The sequence below is a fragment of the Tarenaya hassleriana genome, unplaced genomic scaffold (assembly GCF_000463585.1).
Source record: "Tarenaya hassleriana unplaced genomic scaffold, ASM46358v1 Cleome21, whole genome shotgun sequence".
NCBI classification, from domain to species: domain Eukaryota; kingdom Viridiplantae; phylum Streptophyta; class Magnoliopsida; order Brassicales; family Cleomaceae; genus Tarenaya; species Tarenaya hassleriana.
In genome coordinates this window covers 1,937,789-1,956,220 of record NW_010965451.1, presented here as the reverse complement: position 1 = coordinate 1,956,220, position 18,432 = coordinate 1,937,789, and the positions used below count along the sequence as shown (strand labels likewise).

Sequence of the window (18,432 nt, the reverse complement as noted above, 5' to 3'; positions counted from 1 at the left end):
ATATATATATATATATATATATATATATAATTCGCCAATGTGTTTTGATGTAAAATCTAATATTCACTGCTAAAATTCATTTCAATACAGAAAAAGAAAACGAAAAATCATAACAAATGCATGAGATGGACTCATTCAAAGTATATGTTATTGATAGAAATAAGTATACAAAATTATTAGTCAGTTATAACTAATAGATATACACATATAGAAAAATATTATAAAACACAAATCTTATATATAATTACTTTTTTGGTCCACGCTAACAAAAATACATCAAATATTGGTATTAATCTCCTACTTAATGAAATCAAGATGCGTGGGTATCACAAATTTTAGATCTGCGAGAAATATTTAAATTGCTAAGATTTTACGCGGAAAATCACATCAATGAGTGAAGTTTAAATTGTCGTGGCGTCTTCATGTGCGTATATGTATACGTATGTGTGCGCTAACACGCGCATAGTGTTTTGCATATCCCCTAATGATTATCGACACACATAGGAAACATGTTGACAAAATTGGGTTTTGTCCGTTCCTCAATTATTGTGGCAGCCTCTAACAATCTCCAATACATCAAGAAAATGGTTTTGTCATTAAATTCACTGTGTTACGTTACCATGTCCATCATTTATGGGCCCTTTTCTCCACATCAATATTGTTCTTATTAAGTACCATATGTATATGTTGCATGCATCCATGTTGTTTTTCGCCTTTGGTGATTTAACGTTAATTTACCAAGCTAATTAAATATCGTTTTTGTTTTGTCGACATGCCTTGCACAGCTTACATTGAAATGAATAGGAACTATAATAAATTAATTTTAATGATTTAATAATTCTATAAGTATAAGATATTAGTTAAATTAATTATACAATCATAAGGACCACCGTAAATTCTACTTAGTTTGTTTTTTATATTTGAGATTAATAAGTGAACCAGTTAAACAAAGAGCCAGAGAACGTCATTTGAAAACAGTTTCATAGAGATCAGATGGATTATATGGAATGTATAACCAAGAAAAAAAATATTAAGTTATAAGCCAAATTCAAATGGGTTGGCTTTGAACCAATCGATCACACCAACCTTTTTATGCTGTAGTACATGTTTAGAGTTCAATTTTTAGTTGATATATAGAAACGTTTCGTATTGAAACTATATATATATATATATATATATGTGATCTTAATGTTGAAGATTCAAATGATTTGTATAAAGGAAACAATTAGTTTTTATGAATTTTGAAAATTAGCTACGACAAATTTCACATGATCGTTGGGGAGAAGGCGGCGTACAATTTAATTGAGTGTATAGATTACTTCTAAATTTTGAAAGATGTAGTTGGATCGAAATTTCGGTGAATTTATGAGTTAAAAAAATCATATGAAACAACTTTTAAAATTGAAAAAAGAAAGAAATTTAAACTCAAAGGAAAAAATATATAGTTTGAGTTGAGGTAGTTCTTAAGAGGATAATACTGAAATTAAAAAGAAAAAAGAATATTGGATGACTAGTGTCCCATGAGACACCTCAAGGCCAAGATTTCTTGCAACTTTGGTTTTTCTTGAAACTTCCCACCATAACTAACTTCTTATATATTACACAAGCATACATACATATGGCCCCCCAATCCCCAATGTTATAATATTATAAGAAATTCTAACTTGTCATCTTCTAATTAAATATTATTCTATATCATTATTTTAATCATATACTCCTATTTCCCTAACTATATATACACATGTATATATATATATATACATATATACACAAAGACACCTACACAGCATTAAAAAAAAAATTTAAAAACGCCATCTCATCTTTCTCCCTCCCCCTTCCTAGCTCCCGTATAAAAATTCCCATGATCTCTACAATATTCTCCTAGAAATTTTACAAACATACATACATATACACAAAAATATTTTACTCTTTTCTTCTCGGAATATAATAATCCAAAAGAGAGATTTCATGGGTTTGAAAGATATTGGAGCGAAACTTCCACCAGGGTTCAGATTTCATCCGAGTGATGAAGAGCTGGTCTGTCATTATCTTCGCAACAAAATTAGGGCCAAATTCAATCATCATCATGATGGTGGTGGTGATGATGATGATGGTCATGAGGATGACGCCGAAGCTAATATGAAGAATAATGATCTTGTGGAAATTGACTTGCATACATGCGAGCCATGGCAGCTTCCAGGTAATATCAATTTCCCATATCACGATTCAGTACGTATTTATATACGTATATTCTATATATCTGCGTATATTATTCCAACTCTCTTCTCTGTTGGGTCCAAACTCTTGCTGTTTCTTGCAAGGAATCTGAACTTATTTTACCACAAAAAGAATATAAGAGGTTATGAAAATCAGATTTTATTCCGAACATTAGTTAATTATAAATTAGAGTCGTGCCTGAGATTAAATAATTATTAATTGAGATTCTACAGTTGCATAAAATGATACTGCTGATCATATAATAAAGTTTTGATTTACTGATAATTAATGCTTTTAGTCATGGAGGATATTTTGTAATTTTATTAGCATGTGAGATGTGGCCTCAAATGATTGAGTCTACGTTTCCCTCGCACTTACATTGATTATATGTGAAGGTACATGGATGCATGTTAATTGTTACCATGGCTCCCCATATTTAATTTAAACCGATGAGTTCATATGCAAATATTTCTATCCCATCATACGTATAACAAATTTTCAAATTCTTGATTTTTTTTTTCCTTTCTCAAATATAAAAAAGAATTAACGATCAAATATTGTATGCAAGTTCTTGTTTTAGTAATAGATTCGTAGATTAATTAATTAATTAATTAATCATGAACAATTCTACTTTGATCTGTTCAAATGCTAAGAATCTCATATACATACAAAACGCGTACGCTGATTGTAAAACGCGGCATGTTCACAAACGTAAGCTCCAAACGCTAGAATACGCGTCGGTTAAATTATCTAATATACTGTATGGAAATTAGGTTAGTCCCATATACAAGATGATATCGATTAATTCTACCTATTCGTAAGAAATGCAAAGCATGATTATGCCCATAACGGAGATAACGTGTGAGAAGGGGGTGCAAATTTTTAATTTTATATGCCAATTGTATCCGCCTCTCATTTTCGAATCGAGAACGAGATATATATATATTGAATCTAGAAACTAATCTCTTTTTTTTAAAAAAAAAAAAAAAAAGAGGGATTATTTTTTTTCATAAATAGGTCCTATTTTATTCAACTATACGTACATGGTATCCATAATATTAAACATCCACTCAAACATATATATATATATATATATATATATATATATATATATATAATCAGAATATACATAAGTACAAATTCCCTCAAACATGTGTGGGTATATTTTATTTTGTAAATCAAGTAATCACTCTATCAACTTGTACCGTAGGATATATAAAACAAAGATGACGTGAGTAATATTATCATGCCATAAATAAACTAGAGATCGTCTTCATGCACATACATAATGTTCTCTTTCTTTCTTTTTTGGATATTTTGATTACCTTGAGAAATAAAGGAAGCTTTTTCAAAAGAATCATATTTGTTTCTTTCTGTAACCTTTGTCCTTTGAAATTACGGCTTTTGCGTGACTTTCTTAAAAGATTAATTTGTTACAATTTAAAAGATGATTAAGGGGAATATAAAGATGGTGTTGTAACTTGTTTTGTGATTACACAAAAACCCTTTTTGCAAGCAACTTAATTTATTCACATAAGAAACCGTTTACTCTTAGCTGCCTACCAATACCGTTAAATGAATGCATCGTACCATTGTGAGCAAACCAAATTCACTGCATACAAATGTATACACGCATGTGTTGTTGATGTTTTTTTTTTTTTTGTATTTTTAGTTCTGTTCAAAACGGTCGTATAAATTTTTGTATTCTTGAAATTGGATATGAAAATTTGATCCTCGAACATTAAGAGAAATACACACACAAACAAAAGATAGAGATCTGTACGTTATCATTACAAAGAACGAAATTAATGCGAAAATGACGTGAGGAATGTCTGAAGATAATTCATTAGAGCCTCTAGAAGTCAGAAACATAATCAGTGAAGCGAATAAATTCATGTCCCGTCGTTCGCGGTCCACATCACAAGTCTTTTTCCTCTTTATTTAACACTTTTTTCTCTTTCGAAAAACAAAACGTATATTTCTTTCTGAATTTGATATTTCGTGTGTGTATATATATATATTAAAACTGAATTATATTAGAAATGTTTTTCAAGTAAGGAAGTGTGCAAACGAGTCATGTTTTCTATAGATATATTACAGCTGTAACTTGTGAAATTATACAATTCAGGTATTTATGGAATTTATTTGTCTAACCTCATTAGTACTAATCCATGAGCTTTCAACACATAACATATATGTTTCTATATCATCTAAGTATATAATATAGTTGTTAGCCAAGATTGAGTTGCTCAACTATTTTGAGATGGATTAAAACTTTTTTTTTTCCAATTCAGATTTGAGTCTCTAATCGAGGAGAGATATTCATTTGGATTTTTCTGATCCTCTAGTAGATATAATTGGACCAAATATGCGATAGAAATTTTGGATTATATATATATAGTCCTGGTACTTGGAAAAGTGTATCGTTTAGTGAAAATCGAGAAACGTGACAGTGTTTTTTCAATCATTTTGTCATAAAGTTATAGAGAATTGCTGGCGGAACCCTAACAGGAAATTAGAAGATCTAACCATGTTATATACAAGAATACTGTTACATTCATTTCTTTGTTATTTCGAATCCAGTTTATAATTCGTGCAAACCCTTTAATTTATATGTTGCTAATACAATTTTTTTTTGGTGCATTTGCATGGGAATTACTACCACTACTACATAAAGACGTGGCGAAGCTTAATGTAAAAGAATGGTATTTCTTCAGTTTTCGAGATAGAAAATACGCAGTGGGATATCGTACAAATAGAGCCACGGTCTCTGGATATTGGAAAGCGACCGGAAAAGATCGGATGGTTGTGGATCCACGGACCAGACAGATCGTAGGGATGAGAAAGACTCTCGTTTTCTATAGGAACAGGGCTCCCAATGGCATCAAGACCACTTGGATCATGCACGAGTTCCGTCTTGAGTGCCCTAACACTCCCCCTATGGTACGTACTCTCTCTCTCTCTCTCTCTCTCTATATATATATATATATATATATATATATTATTCTTGCGTTTAGGCATATATATAACCATGTTCATTAAACAGCTTTTACTTTGCAATTACAATGGTATACTTCAATTCTATTGCTGAAAGTATAGAGATAATTATATATATCGTTTCCCAATGACTTTGATGTCCACCTACCTCTTAACATGCCAAAAAGACAGAAGATCGTATAGTTTTATTTAAATAGCTACGTGTACGTGGTTACATATGTCATGAGCATGTGCATGCATGACACCGAATGATCATGATTACATGGCAAATGAAGGACAAGAATATTGTGACAACAACTGATGTGGGCACGTCACCCTCGCAAATGAGGAAGGGGGAGAAAGTGGCTTTAAATATTGTTTGGCCATTTCCATATATTTGCACGCTGCCTAACATTAACCGTCCATGCATATTGTTGACCGAATTATTAATATGACATCTCATATGACATTTATTAAAATTGTTTCATTCTCGGAATGTGGACAGGAAGACTGGGTACTGTGTAGAGTCTTCAACAAGTGCAAAGAATCTCAATTACAAGAAGAGGAGTCGAGGTTTGTTATTAGTGATAATAACCTCAATTATGCCCCTAATTACACCCATTTGCCACGACCATCCCCTCCATCCAACGACATGGACTATCATCATCATCATCAAATCCCATGTGGATGGGGGCAGATGATGGGGCACCATCGACCATCATCATCCCCCACTTCGAGCAACATCCACCATACTCATCATCATGATCAATCGATGGAAATCCCATGTGGTTGGGATCAGATGATGGAGACTTTGTCCTCATCGTCTGGTCATTGTCCTCAGGCTCACGAGTCGTTGTTAAACATGTTTTACCACAGCGGCGTCATAAATGTCGCATCGACAGAGCGTTGCGACAACGAGGATAACTATAAAGGCATGTTCTCGGACATGGGTTTGGAGAAGGCATGCATTGGATCATCTTCTTCAGATATTCTCCTGGAAAATGATGGGTTGGGATTTGAGATTGACAACACTACAGCAGATTTCCAATGAAACAAAAGCAAAAAGCAAAAAACAAAAAAAAACACAAAAATACATATATTTATATACATGTATGTATACACGCCTATTGTTTATTTGTGATGTAAACATATAGATATGCATGTGCATTTATTCATGTAAGTTGTGTCTAGTATTGGGGTCTAGGTTATATATAGTTCTTGTGCAGTCTATACAGGGGGGGTGTCGTTTAGTTGGGAGGTTTTTTCATGTCGAGTGTGTTGATTGCTTTCATTTTTTTGTAAATCTGCCTCCAAGAATGTTGGAATTATTTATCATTTGACCGGTGATATCGATTTCGGTGTAGTGCGTCTATATATAGGAATACTTCGTATTTTAGGAGTTGAAGTGTAATTGATATATACTATATCATATATATATATATATATATATATATATATATATATATATATATGCCTACATGCACCTCATTACAACCTCATTAGAGAGATGGTTAAAATTAGCACGCCTTCTCCGCTGCAGTTCCAGCGAACCGTCTCCGCTGACGTGGCAAATGCCGCTGAAAAACTCCCTCCCTGGAAAAAGAAAAATGTCTCGGAAAAAAAAGAAACTCTCTCTAGTGCGCTCGCCGGATCCCCCTACTGGGTCTCCGCCACCTCCAAACACCGCCGCCACAGTTCCCGCTGCTACCCCTCTTTCTCCAATTCCCCCTATCGCCTCCTTATCTCAAGCCCAACCTTCTCCCTCTTCATCTCCACCTTCTCCAATTTCCCCTCTTTCTTCAGAAAACCCTAACCCCCAAATTCTTTCGACTTTGTCGGTACCTACCTCTGGTCCCCTTTCTACCCAGTTGGGTCCCCTTCTTCCAACCCCAGATATACTCCTCCCTAACGATTTCCCACCTCTCCCTGGCCCCCGTAGCCCACTAAAATCAAACCCACCTAGGCCTAACCTGGAGATTGCGGTGAACCCTTCTGTTGTGGTTTCGGATCCGTGTGAGCTGGTGACGGGGACCTGGGTTAAACGGGATTTTCCGTGGGCTCAGAGATTGAAACCTTCCTCTCGTAATCTTTCCCGGGTCACCACTCCTTCATACTCGGCGGATGGTACTCCTCGAGTAAGAGTTCCTGGATCTGTACTACTGGAGACCTCCAAAGCTTGGTCTGGCAATCTGATAGGACACTTCTACGGGCTAGCCCCCTCCGGCTCACGCATCTTCCAATCGCTCAACCCTATATGGGGTCGGAAAGCACGTATCCTAGTCAGGCGAGTGAGTGATACTTCCTGCCTTTTCCATATCCCAGACCTTGCTACGCGTGAATGGGCATTAGAGGTCGGAATCTGGCATGCCGGAGATGTTATGTTCTCATTGTCCGAGTGGACTCCAACATCTTCTCTCAGACAGCCGGAATTAACGTCTGCTCCAATTTGGATTACCTTGAAGAATATACCAGCCGAAATGTATTCACTCAAAGGGATTAGCTATATCGCCAGTGGTGTGGGTGAACCTCTGCATACGGAGAAGATGCGTCTCGACCCCCTTAGTGTCGGAGAGTCACGAGTCAAAGTGGAGGTCCAGTTGGGCGCTCCTCTACCTGCGATGGTTGAAGTTGAAGATGATAGTGGCGGTGTTATTAGGGTATCTGTGGTTTACTCATGGGTCCCCCCTCGCTGCAACCAATGTAACCAATTTGGTCATAAGGACTCAAACTGTCCATGCCCGAAACAGGACCTGCCTACTCGTAGCTCGGGTGCTCCTCCAGCAGATTCAATTCCGGTCTCACAGATCCCGGAAATTCCTCCAGTGGCACCTGTACCTACTGCGGCTACCAGCACTGCCTCGACAGAACTAGCACCACCAGCTGATACACAGAAGTTGGTTTCTCCCTTGCAGCCTCCGCAGCAAACTCCTGCTCCTCCGCCCTGCATTACTCGTACTATAGCTTCGAGCTCTCCTACACCATGTACTCAGGATAAGGGGAAGGGGAAACAGTCACGAAACACTAAAGCTACTTATGTCTTCGACTCGGAAGATGAGTTAGTTCATGAAGCCCAACGTTTGCTCCGCTCGAGAGCGGCCATTGATCCCACGATCCTTCAGGACTTCTCTTTGGTCAAGAAGGATCGTAAGGGGAAAGGTCGTGAAAAATAGCCCTGGATACTCAGTTCTGCCCACCTTTTGTTTCCTTTTGGTACAGTGAAGAGAAATGACACGGATATTTTGTTGGAACGTACGCGGATTCAATGACTCAGCTAAACAACGACATGTAAAGAACTGGATCACCGAGCAGAAGCCTGGCATCGGTAGTCTATTAGAAACTCGGGTTCGTGATGAAACCGAAGCTGCAAATATCTCACGACGTCTATTCACGGGCTGGTCATTTACTCATAATTATCAGTCTGCTGAACTTGGGCGTATTTGGGTCGTATGGGAACCGTCCATCTCTATTGTTGTCTACTCGGCAATGGATCAATGTATCACCTGTGGAGCTTACATTCCAGAATCAGGGACGTACATCACTATTTCCTTCATCTACGCGAGGAATACGCCGGGAGAAAGGCGTTCACTTTGGACTGAAATATCCAACCTAGCAACCAATCGCCTTATTGCTGATAGGCCGTGGTTGTTGGTTGGAGATTTCAACCAGATTCTCCGACCACATGAACATGCCTCTCCCTCAGTACCTTTCAGTCCGTCATTGGGGATGTTCGACCTGCAAGACTGCATTTTTTCGGCTGGCCTTTTTGATCTTACAGCAAGGGGCCAATTCTTCACCTGGACGAACAATAGCACAGACAATCCTATTACTCGCAAACTGGATCGAGCGCTTATCAACGAAAAGTGGCTACTTACTTTTCCAAATTCTTTTGCGAGGTTTGATGCCCCTGCACCTTCCGACCATTGCCCGACATTAGTGGATCTGTGCAACTCGAGTCAAATACGGCGAAAGACCAGTTTTAAGTTCTTCAAACATCTTCTGCAGCACAAAGACTTCCACAAGTTGATCACCCAGTGTTGGACTAGTATGTCTCCCCATGGTACAGCTATGTTCAATCTATCAAGGAAGCTGAAAGCTCTCAAGCCAATACTGCGAGGACTGAATCACAGGTGTTTTAGTTCCATTCAAATCCGAGCTAAACTTGCCATGGAGGCCCTTCACGAAGCTCAGTCCCGACTACTCACAAACCCTACCATGGCAGCAGCCAACTACGAAGCAAACCTACGTGCTACTTGGTCAACTTTGTCAGTGGCTGAAGAGACTTTTTTGCGGCAGAAAGCAAGAATTAAGTGGCTGAAGGAGGGAGATCAGAATTCTAAATTCTTCCACCGGGTGGTTCTATCGAGACAAGCGTCTAACCAAATTCGTTTCCTTGTTAATAATGCAGGTGAAAGGATTTACCAACTAGATGCTATGAAGCAGATGGCAGTGGATTACTTCCAATCCATACTGGGTTCGACCGACTCATCATTGATGTGCTGGTCGATTGATGAGCTTCGTGAGCTCTATAACTATCGATGTAGTGCTACATCCGTTGCCATGTTAGCAGAAGTGCCCACTGCTGAGGAAATTACTGCAGAGGTTTTTGCCATGCCACGTGACAAAGCACCAGGTCCGGATGGCTTTCCGGTGGAGTTCTTCATTTCTTGCTGGGATGTTATTGGCCCTGAGGTTATTGCGGCAGTTTTAGAGTTCTTCAGATCGGGTAAATTGCTGAAACAGTGGAATGCTACAATGATTGCTCTAATTCCGAAAGTGAGAAACGTTAGCAACATGAAGGATTTCCGGCCAATCTCTTGCTGCAACACTACATATAAAATCATCTCAAGGATCCTTGCAAAGAAGCTGAAACTTCTGTTGCCATCTGTTGTTCTCCCAAACCAGTCTGCATTCATCAAAGGTCGATCATTACTTGAGAATGTATTGTTAGCCACCGAGCTAATGGCTGGGTTCAAACCAAGGGGTCGCCCTCGTGCTGCCGCGCTGAAAATTGACTTATCCAAAGCATTTGACTCTGTGCAATGGGAATTCATCATTCGGATTCTGCATGCTTTGGGAGCTCCGGAGGTCTTTATTAATTGGATCTCTCAGTGTATTTCCTCGACTACGTTTTCCATTTCATTCAATGGTGAAACGGTTGGCTTCTTCAACGGCAAACGGGGGTTGCGCCAAGGGGATCCTATCTCCCCATATCTGTTTGTATTGGTGATGGACTCGCTATCAAGGCTGTTGGATCGAGGTGTTGCCAGTGGTGTAATTGCAGTGCCGCCAAAATGTCGCACCCCTCTGGTTAGTCATCTTTCTTTTGCAGATGATGTGCTCATATTTTCAGAATGTACAACCAGGTCTCTCTCCGGCATACTCACGATCCTGGAGGAATTTTATACTATTTCTGGACTTAAGTTGAACCGAGCAAAAACGGCTGTATTCCTTTATGGTGATGACCAGTCTGCAAATGAAGCTATCGCAGAAAATCTGGGCTTGGTGGTGGGACGGTTACCAGTCAAATATTTGGGACTTCCTCTTTCATCAGTCAGATTTCGGGAAAGGGATTGCTTGGTACTAAAGGATTGCATTCGGAACAGATTATGTGCTTGGACTTCGAAACATCTCTCTTTCGCGGGTCGACTACAGCTTATAAAATCGGTGATTTATAGCATCATTAATTTCTGGGCAGCAGCTTTTGTACTTCCTTCTGCATGTCTGAAAGACATTGAAAGAATGTGTTCAGCATTTCTGTGGTCGGGTGCTCCGGATTCGGCTAAAGGAGCGAAAGTTTCTTGGATATCAATCTGCACCCCGAAAACGCAAGGAGGACTAGGTTTGAAGAGATTGGTGGACTGGAACAAGGTCTTATGCTTGAAGCTAATATGGTCTCTATTTACCAAAGGGGGATCGTTGTGGGTTGCATGGGTTAAGCAAAACCTCATAAAGGGAAAACACTTATGGAGCATAAAACATCGAGGAACAGGCAGTTGGGCATGGCGTAAGCTTCTCAAATTGCGTACGCTTGCTGCCTCTTTTCTGAAGTGTCGGGTTGGCAACGGGGACACTTGCAAATTTTGGTTCGATAATTGGCTACCAATTGGACAGTTGTTATCATTCACCGGGGAATTGGGGCCTCGCATGCTGGGAGTTCCTCTATACTCCACGGTTGCCGAAGCCTGCTCTTCCTCGGGTTGGTTGTTACAACCTGCTCGGACTGATGTAGCAGCTACAATCCATCAATCCCTGCTGCAACATGCTCACCCATGCTCCAGTTCTGATTCCGACAGGTTTTTCTGGTCCGAAGCACACTCAGACGGCACCGTGCCGAGATTCTCCACCAAGAAGACCTGGTCTTGTATATCACCTCAGTCACCGCACGTGCCTTGGAGCAAGGAGATCTGGTTCCAATATTCTGTTCCGAAACACTCGTTTATCACTTGGCTGGTGGCTCGAAATAGGCTACCTAATCGTGACAGGGTAATCTCTTGGGGAAGGAATTCACCAAGCAACTGCTTACTCTGTCAAGTTGGCGTAGAGTCAGTCGACCACCTCTTCTTTGTCTGCCCGTACTCCTCCCGAATTTGGCAGCGGGGATTAGCCCAATCGCCCATTCGCCCACCGTTTCTAACTACATTCTTGGAGACCCTGTCATGGTTGAAGACTTGTACTACCTGCAGGCTTCTGAGAATCATGGTACTACTGTTTTTTCAAGCATCTGTGTACTATATATGGCTGGAACGAAATTGCAGGGCACATGGTGCGTCTCCTAGGCCGGCAGAGGTTATCCTTAAGGATATTCTCAGACATACTAGACGTAAAATATCATCCTTTCGACCTGATTTCATGGCTAATGCTGATGGTGATTCAATGCTGAGTATTTGGTTTCATTACTTTGACCGATTGTAATCCGCTTTTGATTTTGCGTATCAAATTGCGATGTAACTCGGAATTCTCTTCTGTATTTGGGCAGCGTACATATATACAAGTTTACCGTTTAACAAAAAAAAAAATTATTGCCCTTATAGTCTCAATCGTTTTGAAGAGAGAGAGAGAGTAGTGAATAGTGAATGTATAAAACGAGATTAATTGAATTCCGTTTAAAAAAAAAAAAAAAAAAAAAAATGGATCTGATAAGACAAGTTTAAAACTCGATTTGTTGGCGGCACGGAGAGTGAGTCGTGACCATTTGTAGATGACCCATGCCCATTTGGAAATTACAAACTATACGTGGGGTGTCTACGTTCTTTCCAATTGACCCCTCGTATTCTTCATATTTTCTACGATAACCCAAACATGAATATAAGCAAACGCAGTACCGGACAGTTGATTTATGTTAAAAATAACTTGAGAACAAGAACTGTGCACATGTCCCTTCACGCGTTTTAGGTCTTGTAAGGGTCACAAAGCTCGAGCGGTTTTCATCTGTGCTTTGATTCTGGCGATGAACTCTTCGGCTCTAGCATCAATCCCCTGAACCAGTGGGGAAGCCAGACCCATAGACTCCCACGCTTCGTCTGCATCATCGACCTGCAACGGTTTCTCGACATTCTTCTTCTCTTCCATCTGCGTGGGCCTGAAGAGCTTGTCGACGTAAACGACTGCATCGCGTTTCTTCTTGAACAAGCAAGCTCTCTTTAAGCGGAGGAGAAAAACACGTTCGCTACGGAGCTTTTTGAGATGGGTTTTACGAACAGCTGTTGGTCGTGTTTTGAGTCTGTTCTTGATGGGTTTGGATCTTTGAAGCTTCATGAGTTTGGAGGCAAAGCGCTTCCACGCACTCTTGGCCGGAGACAGCCTAATCCTCAGGCACGACATCGAGAGAGAGATGGTGATGAAAACTCACTCGGAGAACCAAAGATTTTTATAAAGGTCGTGTGGTGTGAATGTCATAGCTTAGTCTTAACGCTAGATAAGTAGAGAATGTGAAACCTTACACAAGAATATACCAAGCGAGCTGCTTAAATTGTACGCAGAGTTTTAATAACCATACTATTGCCATTTTACAGAAAATACAATGAGGGGGATGTCGTTTCTAAATGGGCCGAACGAGGAAGGAGTCAAGGCCCAAACAAAATGTCAAAAAGACGGAGAGGAAGAACCCTCGCTTTGAGGGAGAAGTTTCGCTACACGACAAGAACAGAAGACAGATTACTGCTAATCACATGCTTCATTGGCCATGGCGAAGCGTCGGGCCTGTCGGCGAGCAGCCGGCTCGGACACCATCGCCTGAATCAGCATCGTCTTCACCTGCCATGGCGTATAAGCGAACCTTTCTCTGGCATAGGAGTTGAGCAGAGCGGCTATCCCCTGCTTCAGCAGCGCACCGTACGCGTTCCCATCGTCGTCGTTCCTCGCCGCCGATTCCACCAGCGTCAGATCAGATCTCCACCTCTCCTTAGCCATCGCTCCGAACACCTTCTCCACCGTCGATCTCTCCGGCACCATTCTCGGCCACACCTCTCTCCTGCTGCTCCAGTACCTGCAAATCACTCGCCACCGCATCAGATCTGACTCCATCGACAAATTCAAAATCATTCCTTCCCCCAGTAAACGGAAAGTAAGGGAGATTACTGGGGAGTGCATCGTCCTCTGTGTCTGGTGTAGAAGAGACCAGGCCGAGCCGCCGTGGAATCACCGGAGACGAAGCAGAGTACGAACAAGGCCACCAGAGCGAAGCTCAGAGAAGGATTTGCCCCCATTTGAATCCTAAAACAGCATACTCTACTCTCGACTCCGTCTTGTCCGAGAAATCGCTGTCCAGTATCCGAGTTTGCTTGAGACTTGGGGTTTTTCATTTCCAACCTTCTGCTTCCTCGGAAAGCGAGACGGCTGCTTGGACAGTATTGCCCTTCCATATTCAAATTAATAGGCCTCTGATACGAACGCCTTTAGTGGGGGGTACAAAGGTCATTCCGAAGGAGGTGCACGTGACGCGTGTGAAGATGTTCCCGCATCACGTGAGAAGGCCGCGTAAAGGTCGAAATGATTGATTATATATATTCGTGAAAGTGTCGAAATCGAACGGAGCAGCTCATTTATTTCGCAATTAAATCGAATTGTGACAGCATTGTTATAACATTAATGAGGTCGGGTCGTACCACAAACATTTCTCTAATGCTTGATACGCCGTTATTTGTTGGAGCATTTGTTTTTCAGATTATGGGCTTCCTTAAAGCCCACATCATTTTATACGCCTAACTGTCAGCCCAATACATTATAGCCCAGTCCGATGGATCACATATGTAACATATAATGGGTTTTGATCTTCTCTCTCCCTTTTAAAAAAAAAAAATACAACGCTTGATTTACATACATTTTTTTTAATTACAGTGATCTTTTTACCCGTTATAAAAAGAAAATGTTCAAACTATAAATTGAGTAAACTAAAATGCATATAAAAATGTTCCATTTTTAGTTTTATGTTCATATATTGATATATATATATATATATTTTATGATGTTCGGTTGTAGAAACTCTCCTATGCATACTGATATATAATCCAAAAAACTTATTGATAAAGTGACATTTTGAAATTTTAATATTAAGATGCAAGGACTATTTCGGGGTGAGAATTTAGTCTCGAATCCATTAACTATGTTTCGGTTTGCTTTGGTATTATATCAAAAATAAGAGTATGGTTCAAAATTAAAGATATCGAACGGTTTAAAAACAGTTTAGTTCGATTCGGTTATTTTTATTTTTTATTTAAAAATATTAAATATTAAAACTTATTAATGGTATGCATTTTGTGTCTTAAAATAAAGAACAATATTTATAATTGGGTCTCATATAAAACCATTAAAATTTATTAATTTATTTGTTTTCATTATATTAAAGTTCTCAAAATAAACTCAGCCTTGACTGTTCGTTGGTCGGATGATAACAATATCATGTCGAGTAGTAATTTCCTCGCGTGATGTCAATGCCAGACTGTACATCTTTTTCACTACGCGTTGATTTCCCTGATTCGGTAATTTCCGCAAACAGACAACAAATGGACTTCAATATAATATCTAGCTAGTTGTGAAAAATCGTGTTTGAATGACACAATCCTTCTAAATCGGTTCTGTCCTTTTATGGGTGCAATTACCTCACACAAAAGGATATGATACATTGTCCACGTAACCTTCCGTGCATTCACTTATTCATGGTTAGGATATTATTCCATTTTATGTGCATATGTCCATAAATGCCCCGACCATTGTTGGAAACATGCCCAACGGAATACCAACTCACATTTTTCACAGCCCATGTTCATATAGACCTCTGCCTCTGCCTCTCTTATATACCTAAACCCCAATACACACACAAACACGTTCACTCCAATATGGATGAATCAATCACTCTCGCTTGTTTTCTCTTTTTGGTCCTTGTCGTACCGTCCATTAAATCTGAAGACATGGCCCCGGCCCCGGCCCCGGCCCCGGCCCAGATCAAAGCAGCTCCGATCAATCTCACGGCGATTCTCGAGAAGGGTTCTGAATACTCGACCTTCATCCACCTCTTGAACGCCACCCAAGTCAGCGTTCAAGTAAGCATCCAACTCAACAGCTCGAATCAGGGCGTCACCGTTTTCGCCCCTACCAACAATGGTTTCACCAACCTTAAACCTGGGACCTTAAACGGTCTCTCGAACCAGCAGCAGATCCAGCTCATGCTTTATCACATCATTCCAAAGTATTATTCCATGAGTGATCTCATCTCTGTTAGTAATCCCGTGAGAACTCTTGCCACCGGACAAGACAGCGGAGACTTCAGGCTGAATTTCACTGGACAGAGCAACCAAGTGAATATCTCGACCGGTGTTGTCCTGGCGCACGTCAACAACGCGTTGAGACAACACTTTCCGTTGGCGGTTTACATGATGGAGCAGGTGCTTTTGCCGCAAGATATGTTCGGATCTCCGCCGCCCGAAACCAAGGCTCCCTCCGCTTCTCCGACAGCTCCGGCGCCTGAAAAATCACCTTCCGACCATGCCGATTCTCCGGACTCTGACGAGCCTCCGGCCGCCTCCGAGGAGCCCGAGTCTGGTTCAGGAGGAAGGGGAACTACTACCGGGTTCGGTTTGGTTCTTGGTCTTGCATGGTTTTGTTTTGGGTTGCTTTCTTGATGAACGTCCAAATGCCATAAAATAAAACATGTATTTTTTTTTTCCATCGTTATCTATCACTATATTACTGTCTGTGATCCAATAACATAGTTGTTTTTCCCTCATGATCTACTTAAGTTTTTAAAGAGTGTGATTCTGATTTTCAATTTTTTTTTTTATAAATATTATCTTTATTCCCTTTTATAGTTTTGCAAAAATTAGAATATAGATTTTCTTTTTCACTTAGCAAATGGAATATGGATGCCATTCCTCTACTATATGGTATTAAATTTAAAATCTTGTTTTAGTATTATAGTTTTTAATGGTTTCATTTATATTATGCGATGATAATATTGTTTTGGCGAAACAAATTCTTCTCAATTTACTTAGCTCATATGACACCGGTCAGAGGAGAAGCTCTTCGGTTTTGGGCTTAGGGCCCACAAAAGAAATTAAATCTCCATGCCGGCCCAAATGTTATGGACAAACGGGAAAAAAAAAATGCTTCAGCGTCCCAAAATCTCGAAGAGTTTTCATGCCCTTAAACCCTAACCCCTCACATCGTTTAGATCCTTCTCTTCACCACGACATTCTCAGAAGCTTCAGGTGCGTTTCTCTCCATTTCCCCGAAATCAACCCTCTATTAGTTCGTTCTAGGTTTGGTTCTCAGTAAATTCGTTAGAGGACGAGTTGACTTGCATATTTCTGATTTCTTTGGCTCGATTTTGGATCTAAGTTTCCCCTTTTTGTACTAAGGTCAAGACCTTGGTAAAGTTTTTCAGCTAAGCTGCAGATTAATCGTTGTTATTGTGTTGGAAGTCCCATTTTTTCTCTTCACTTTACGGTTTTGTTCGGCAACCAAGCAGGGTTTAATTTCATTTCCTTTCCTTTAGCCCCTGACTCTGTTACTTGATGCTCCAGGCGTGTTGCGTTCATACTATTGATTTAATTTTGATGGGAATTGACGACTGTTTGTGGGTTTGGCTTGGCATAATGGAATTTCGAATTTCGTTTTAACATTTGCGTATATAGAAAAAATGAATTTCAACAACGTCAAAGTTCCGAAAGTGCCTGGTGGTGGTGCCGTCTCTGCGTTGCTCAAGGTTGGGATTATTGGCGGAATCGGACTCTACGCTGTCACACACAGTCTCTACAACGTGGATGGAGGACACAGAGCCGTCATGTTCAATCGTATAGTTGGTATCAAAGACAAGGTTAGTATGTTCTTATGAGCTTCATCATTTCCTCCATTTTATTTTCCTTCAAATTTTAATCCCTTTACAGATGACATTGACGAGCATTGTTGATGCTTGAGCATTCTGGTTGTGGTGTTAGATGAACTCTCGAGTTCGATTTTTCAGTAAAATCGTTTCTGAGCTCTTGTCATCCCTTTTTATCTACTTAATTCATTTTCTGTATTGTATGGTGTTCTTGGGCGTAGTTTTGATCTATAGTTTGTAGTATTTATCGCATAATGTCTGCTATTTCCCTCATGTAGGTCTACCCTGAGGGTACACACCTTATGATTCCGTGGTTCGAAAGACCAATCATCTACGATGTTCGTGCACGACCCTACCTGGTTGAGAGTACATCCGGAAGCCGTGATCTCCAGATGGTACACTGCTTCATTTTGTCCCTCTGAAATTACTTATATGCTGCTATATGATGAGTTCGCCCGGAGTGCCTGCTGAGTCTTATCTTTCGGCATGCATATGGACAGACATCATCTTTTTCTTGATTCTACCATCCCATCTTGTCATTATGTTATGTGTAAGATCGCTATTGCCTCCAATTGCTTCATACACTTGTGTTTCATGGTGAAAAAATTGCAGGTGAAAATTGGACTTCGAGTTCTCACCCGTCCCATGGCTGACCAGTTGCCCCAAGTCTACAGGACCCTGGGCGAGAATTACAGTGAGAGAGTTCTGCCTTCTATTATACACGAGACTTTGAAAGCAGTGGTTGCACAGTACAACGCGAGCCAGCTTATAACTCAAAGAGAGGTATCTGTCTGTTATCGTTTTCTCTGTGGAACTGATCGTTATGGATTGGATTAGTAAGTTTGGTCCTTTCTTTAGAATGTGAGTAGGGAAATTCGGAAGATTCTGACAGCAAGGGCGACAAACTTCAACATTGCGTTGGA

The 18,432-nt window shown here is 40.1% G+C and overlaps 5 protein-coding genes across 5 annotated transcripts in view; 3 read left to right on the top strand and 2 right to left on the bottom strand.

The window, feature by feature from the left end:
* Positions 1-1,797: 1,797 nt before the first annotated feature.
* Positions 1,798-6,556, top strand: LOC104814519 (NAC domain-containing protein 21/22-like). Its single transcript, XM_010542596.1, has 3 exons — positions 1,798-2,200; positions 4,895-5,160; positions 5,699-6,556. The coding sequence occupies exons 1-3, from the start codon at positions 1,969-1,971 to the stop codon at positions 6,242-6,244; spliced, it is 1,044 nt and encodes a 347-aa protein (XP_010540898.1). The 5' UTR covers positions 1,798-1,968; the 3' UTR covers positions 6,245-6,556.
* Positions 6,557-12,327: 5,771 nt separating this feature from the next.
* LOC104814518 lies at positions 12,328-13,092 on the bottom strand. The gene has a single exon (XM_010542594.2). It carries the CDS (start codon positions 13,012-13,014, stop codon positions 12,598-12,600), a length of 417 nt encoding a protein of 138 aa, XP_010540896.1. The 5' UTR covers positions 13,015-13,092; the 3' UTR covers positions 12,328-12,597.
* A 62-nt stretch (positions 13,093-13,154) lies between these two features.
* Positions 13,155-14,080, bottom strand: LOC104814517. The gene is made up of 2 exons (XM_010542593.2): positions 13,771-14,080; positions 13,155-13,678 (listed from the first exon to the last, which is right to left on the bottom strand). Exons 1-2 carry the CDS (start codon positions 14,052-14,054, stop codon positions 13,354-13,356), a joined length of 609 nt encoding a protein of 202 aa, XP_010540895.1. The 5' UTR covers positions 14,055-14,080; the 3' UTR covers positions 13,155-13,353.
* Positions 14,081-15,508: 1,428 nt separating this feature from the next.
* LOC104814516 (fasciclin-like arabinogalactan protein 6) lies at positions 15,509-16,414 on the top strand. The gene has a single exon (XM_010542592.1). It carries the CDS (start codon positions 15,528-15,530, stop codon positions 16,308-16,310), a length of 783 nt encoding a protein of 260 aa, XP_010540894.1. The 5' UTR covers positions 15,509-15,527; the 3' UTR covers positions 16,311-16,414.
* A 377-nt stretch (positions 16,415-16,791) lies between these two features.
* Positions 16,792-18,432, top strand: part of LOC104814515 (prohibitin-1, mitochondrial) — a 2,552-nt gene continuing 911 nt past the window's right edge. The window contains exons 1-5 of the mRNA XM_010542591.2: positions 16,792-16,895; positions 17,322-17,503; positions 17,788-17,904; positions 18,122-18,292; positions 18,368-18,430. Coding sequence (XP_010540893.1) covers positions 17,327-17,503; positions 17,788-17,904; positions 18,122-18,292; positions 18,368-18,430 — 528 coding nt within the window. The 5' untranslated portion in view covers positions 16,792-16,895; positions 17,322-17,326. The remainder of the gene's footprint in view (positions 16,896-17,321; positions 17,504-17,787; positions 17,905-18,121; positions 18,293-18,367; positions 18,431-18,432) is intronic.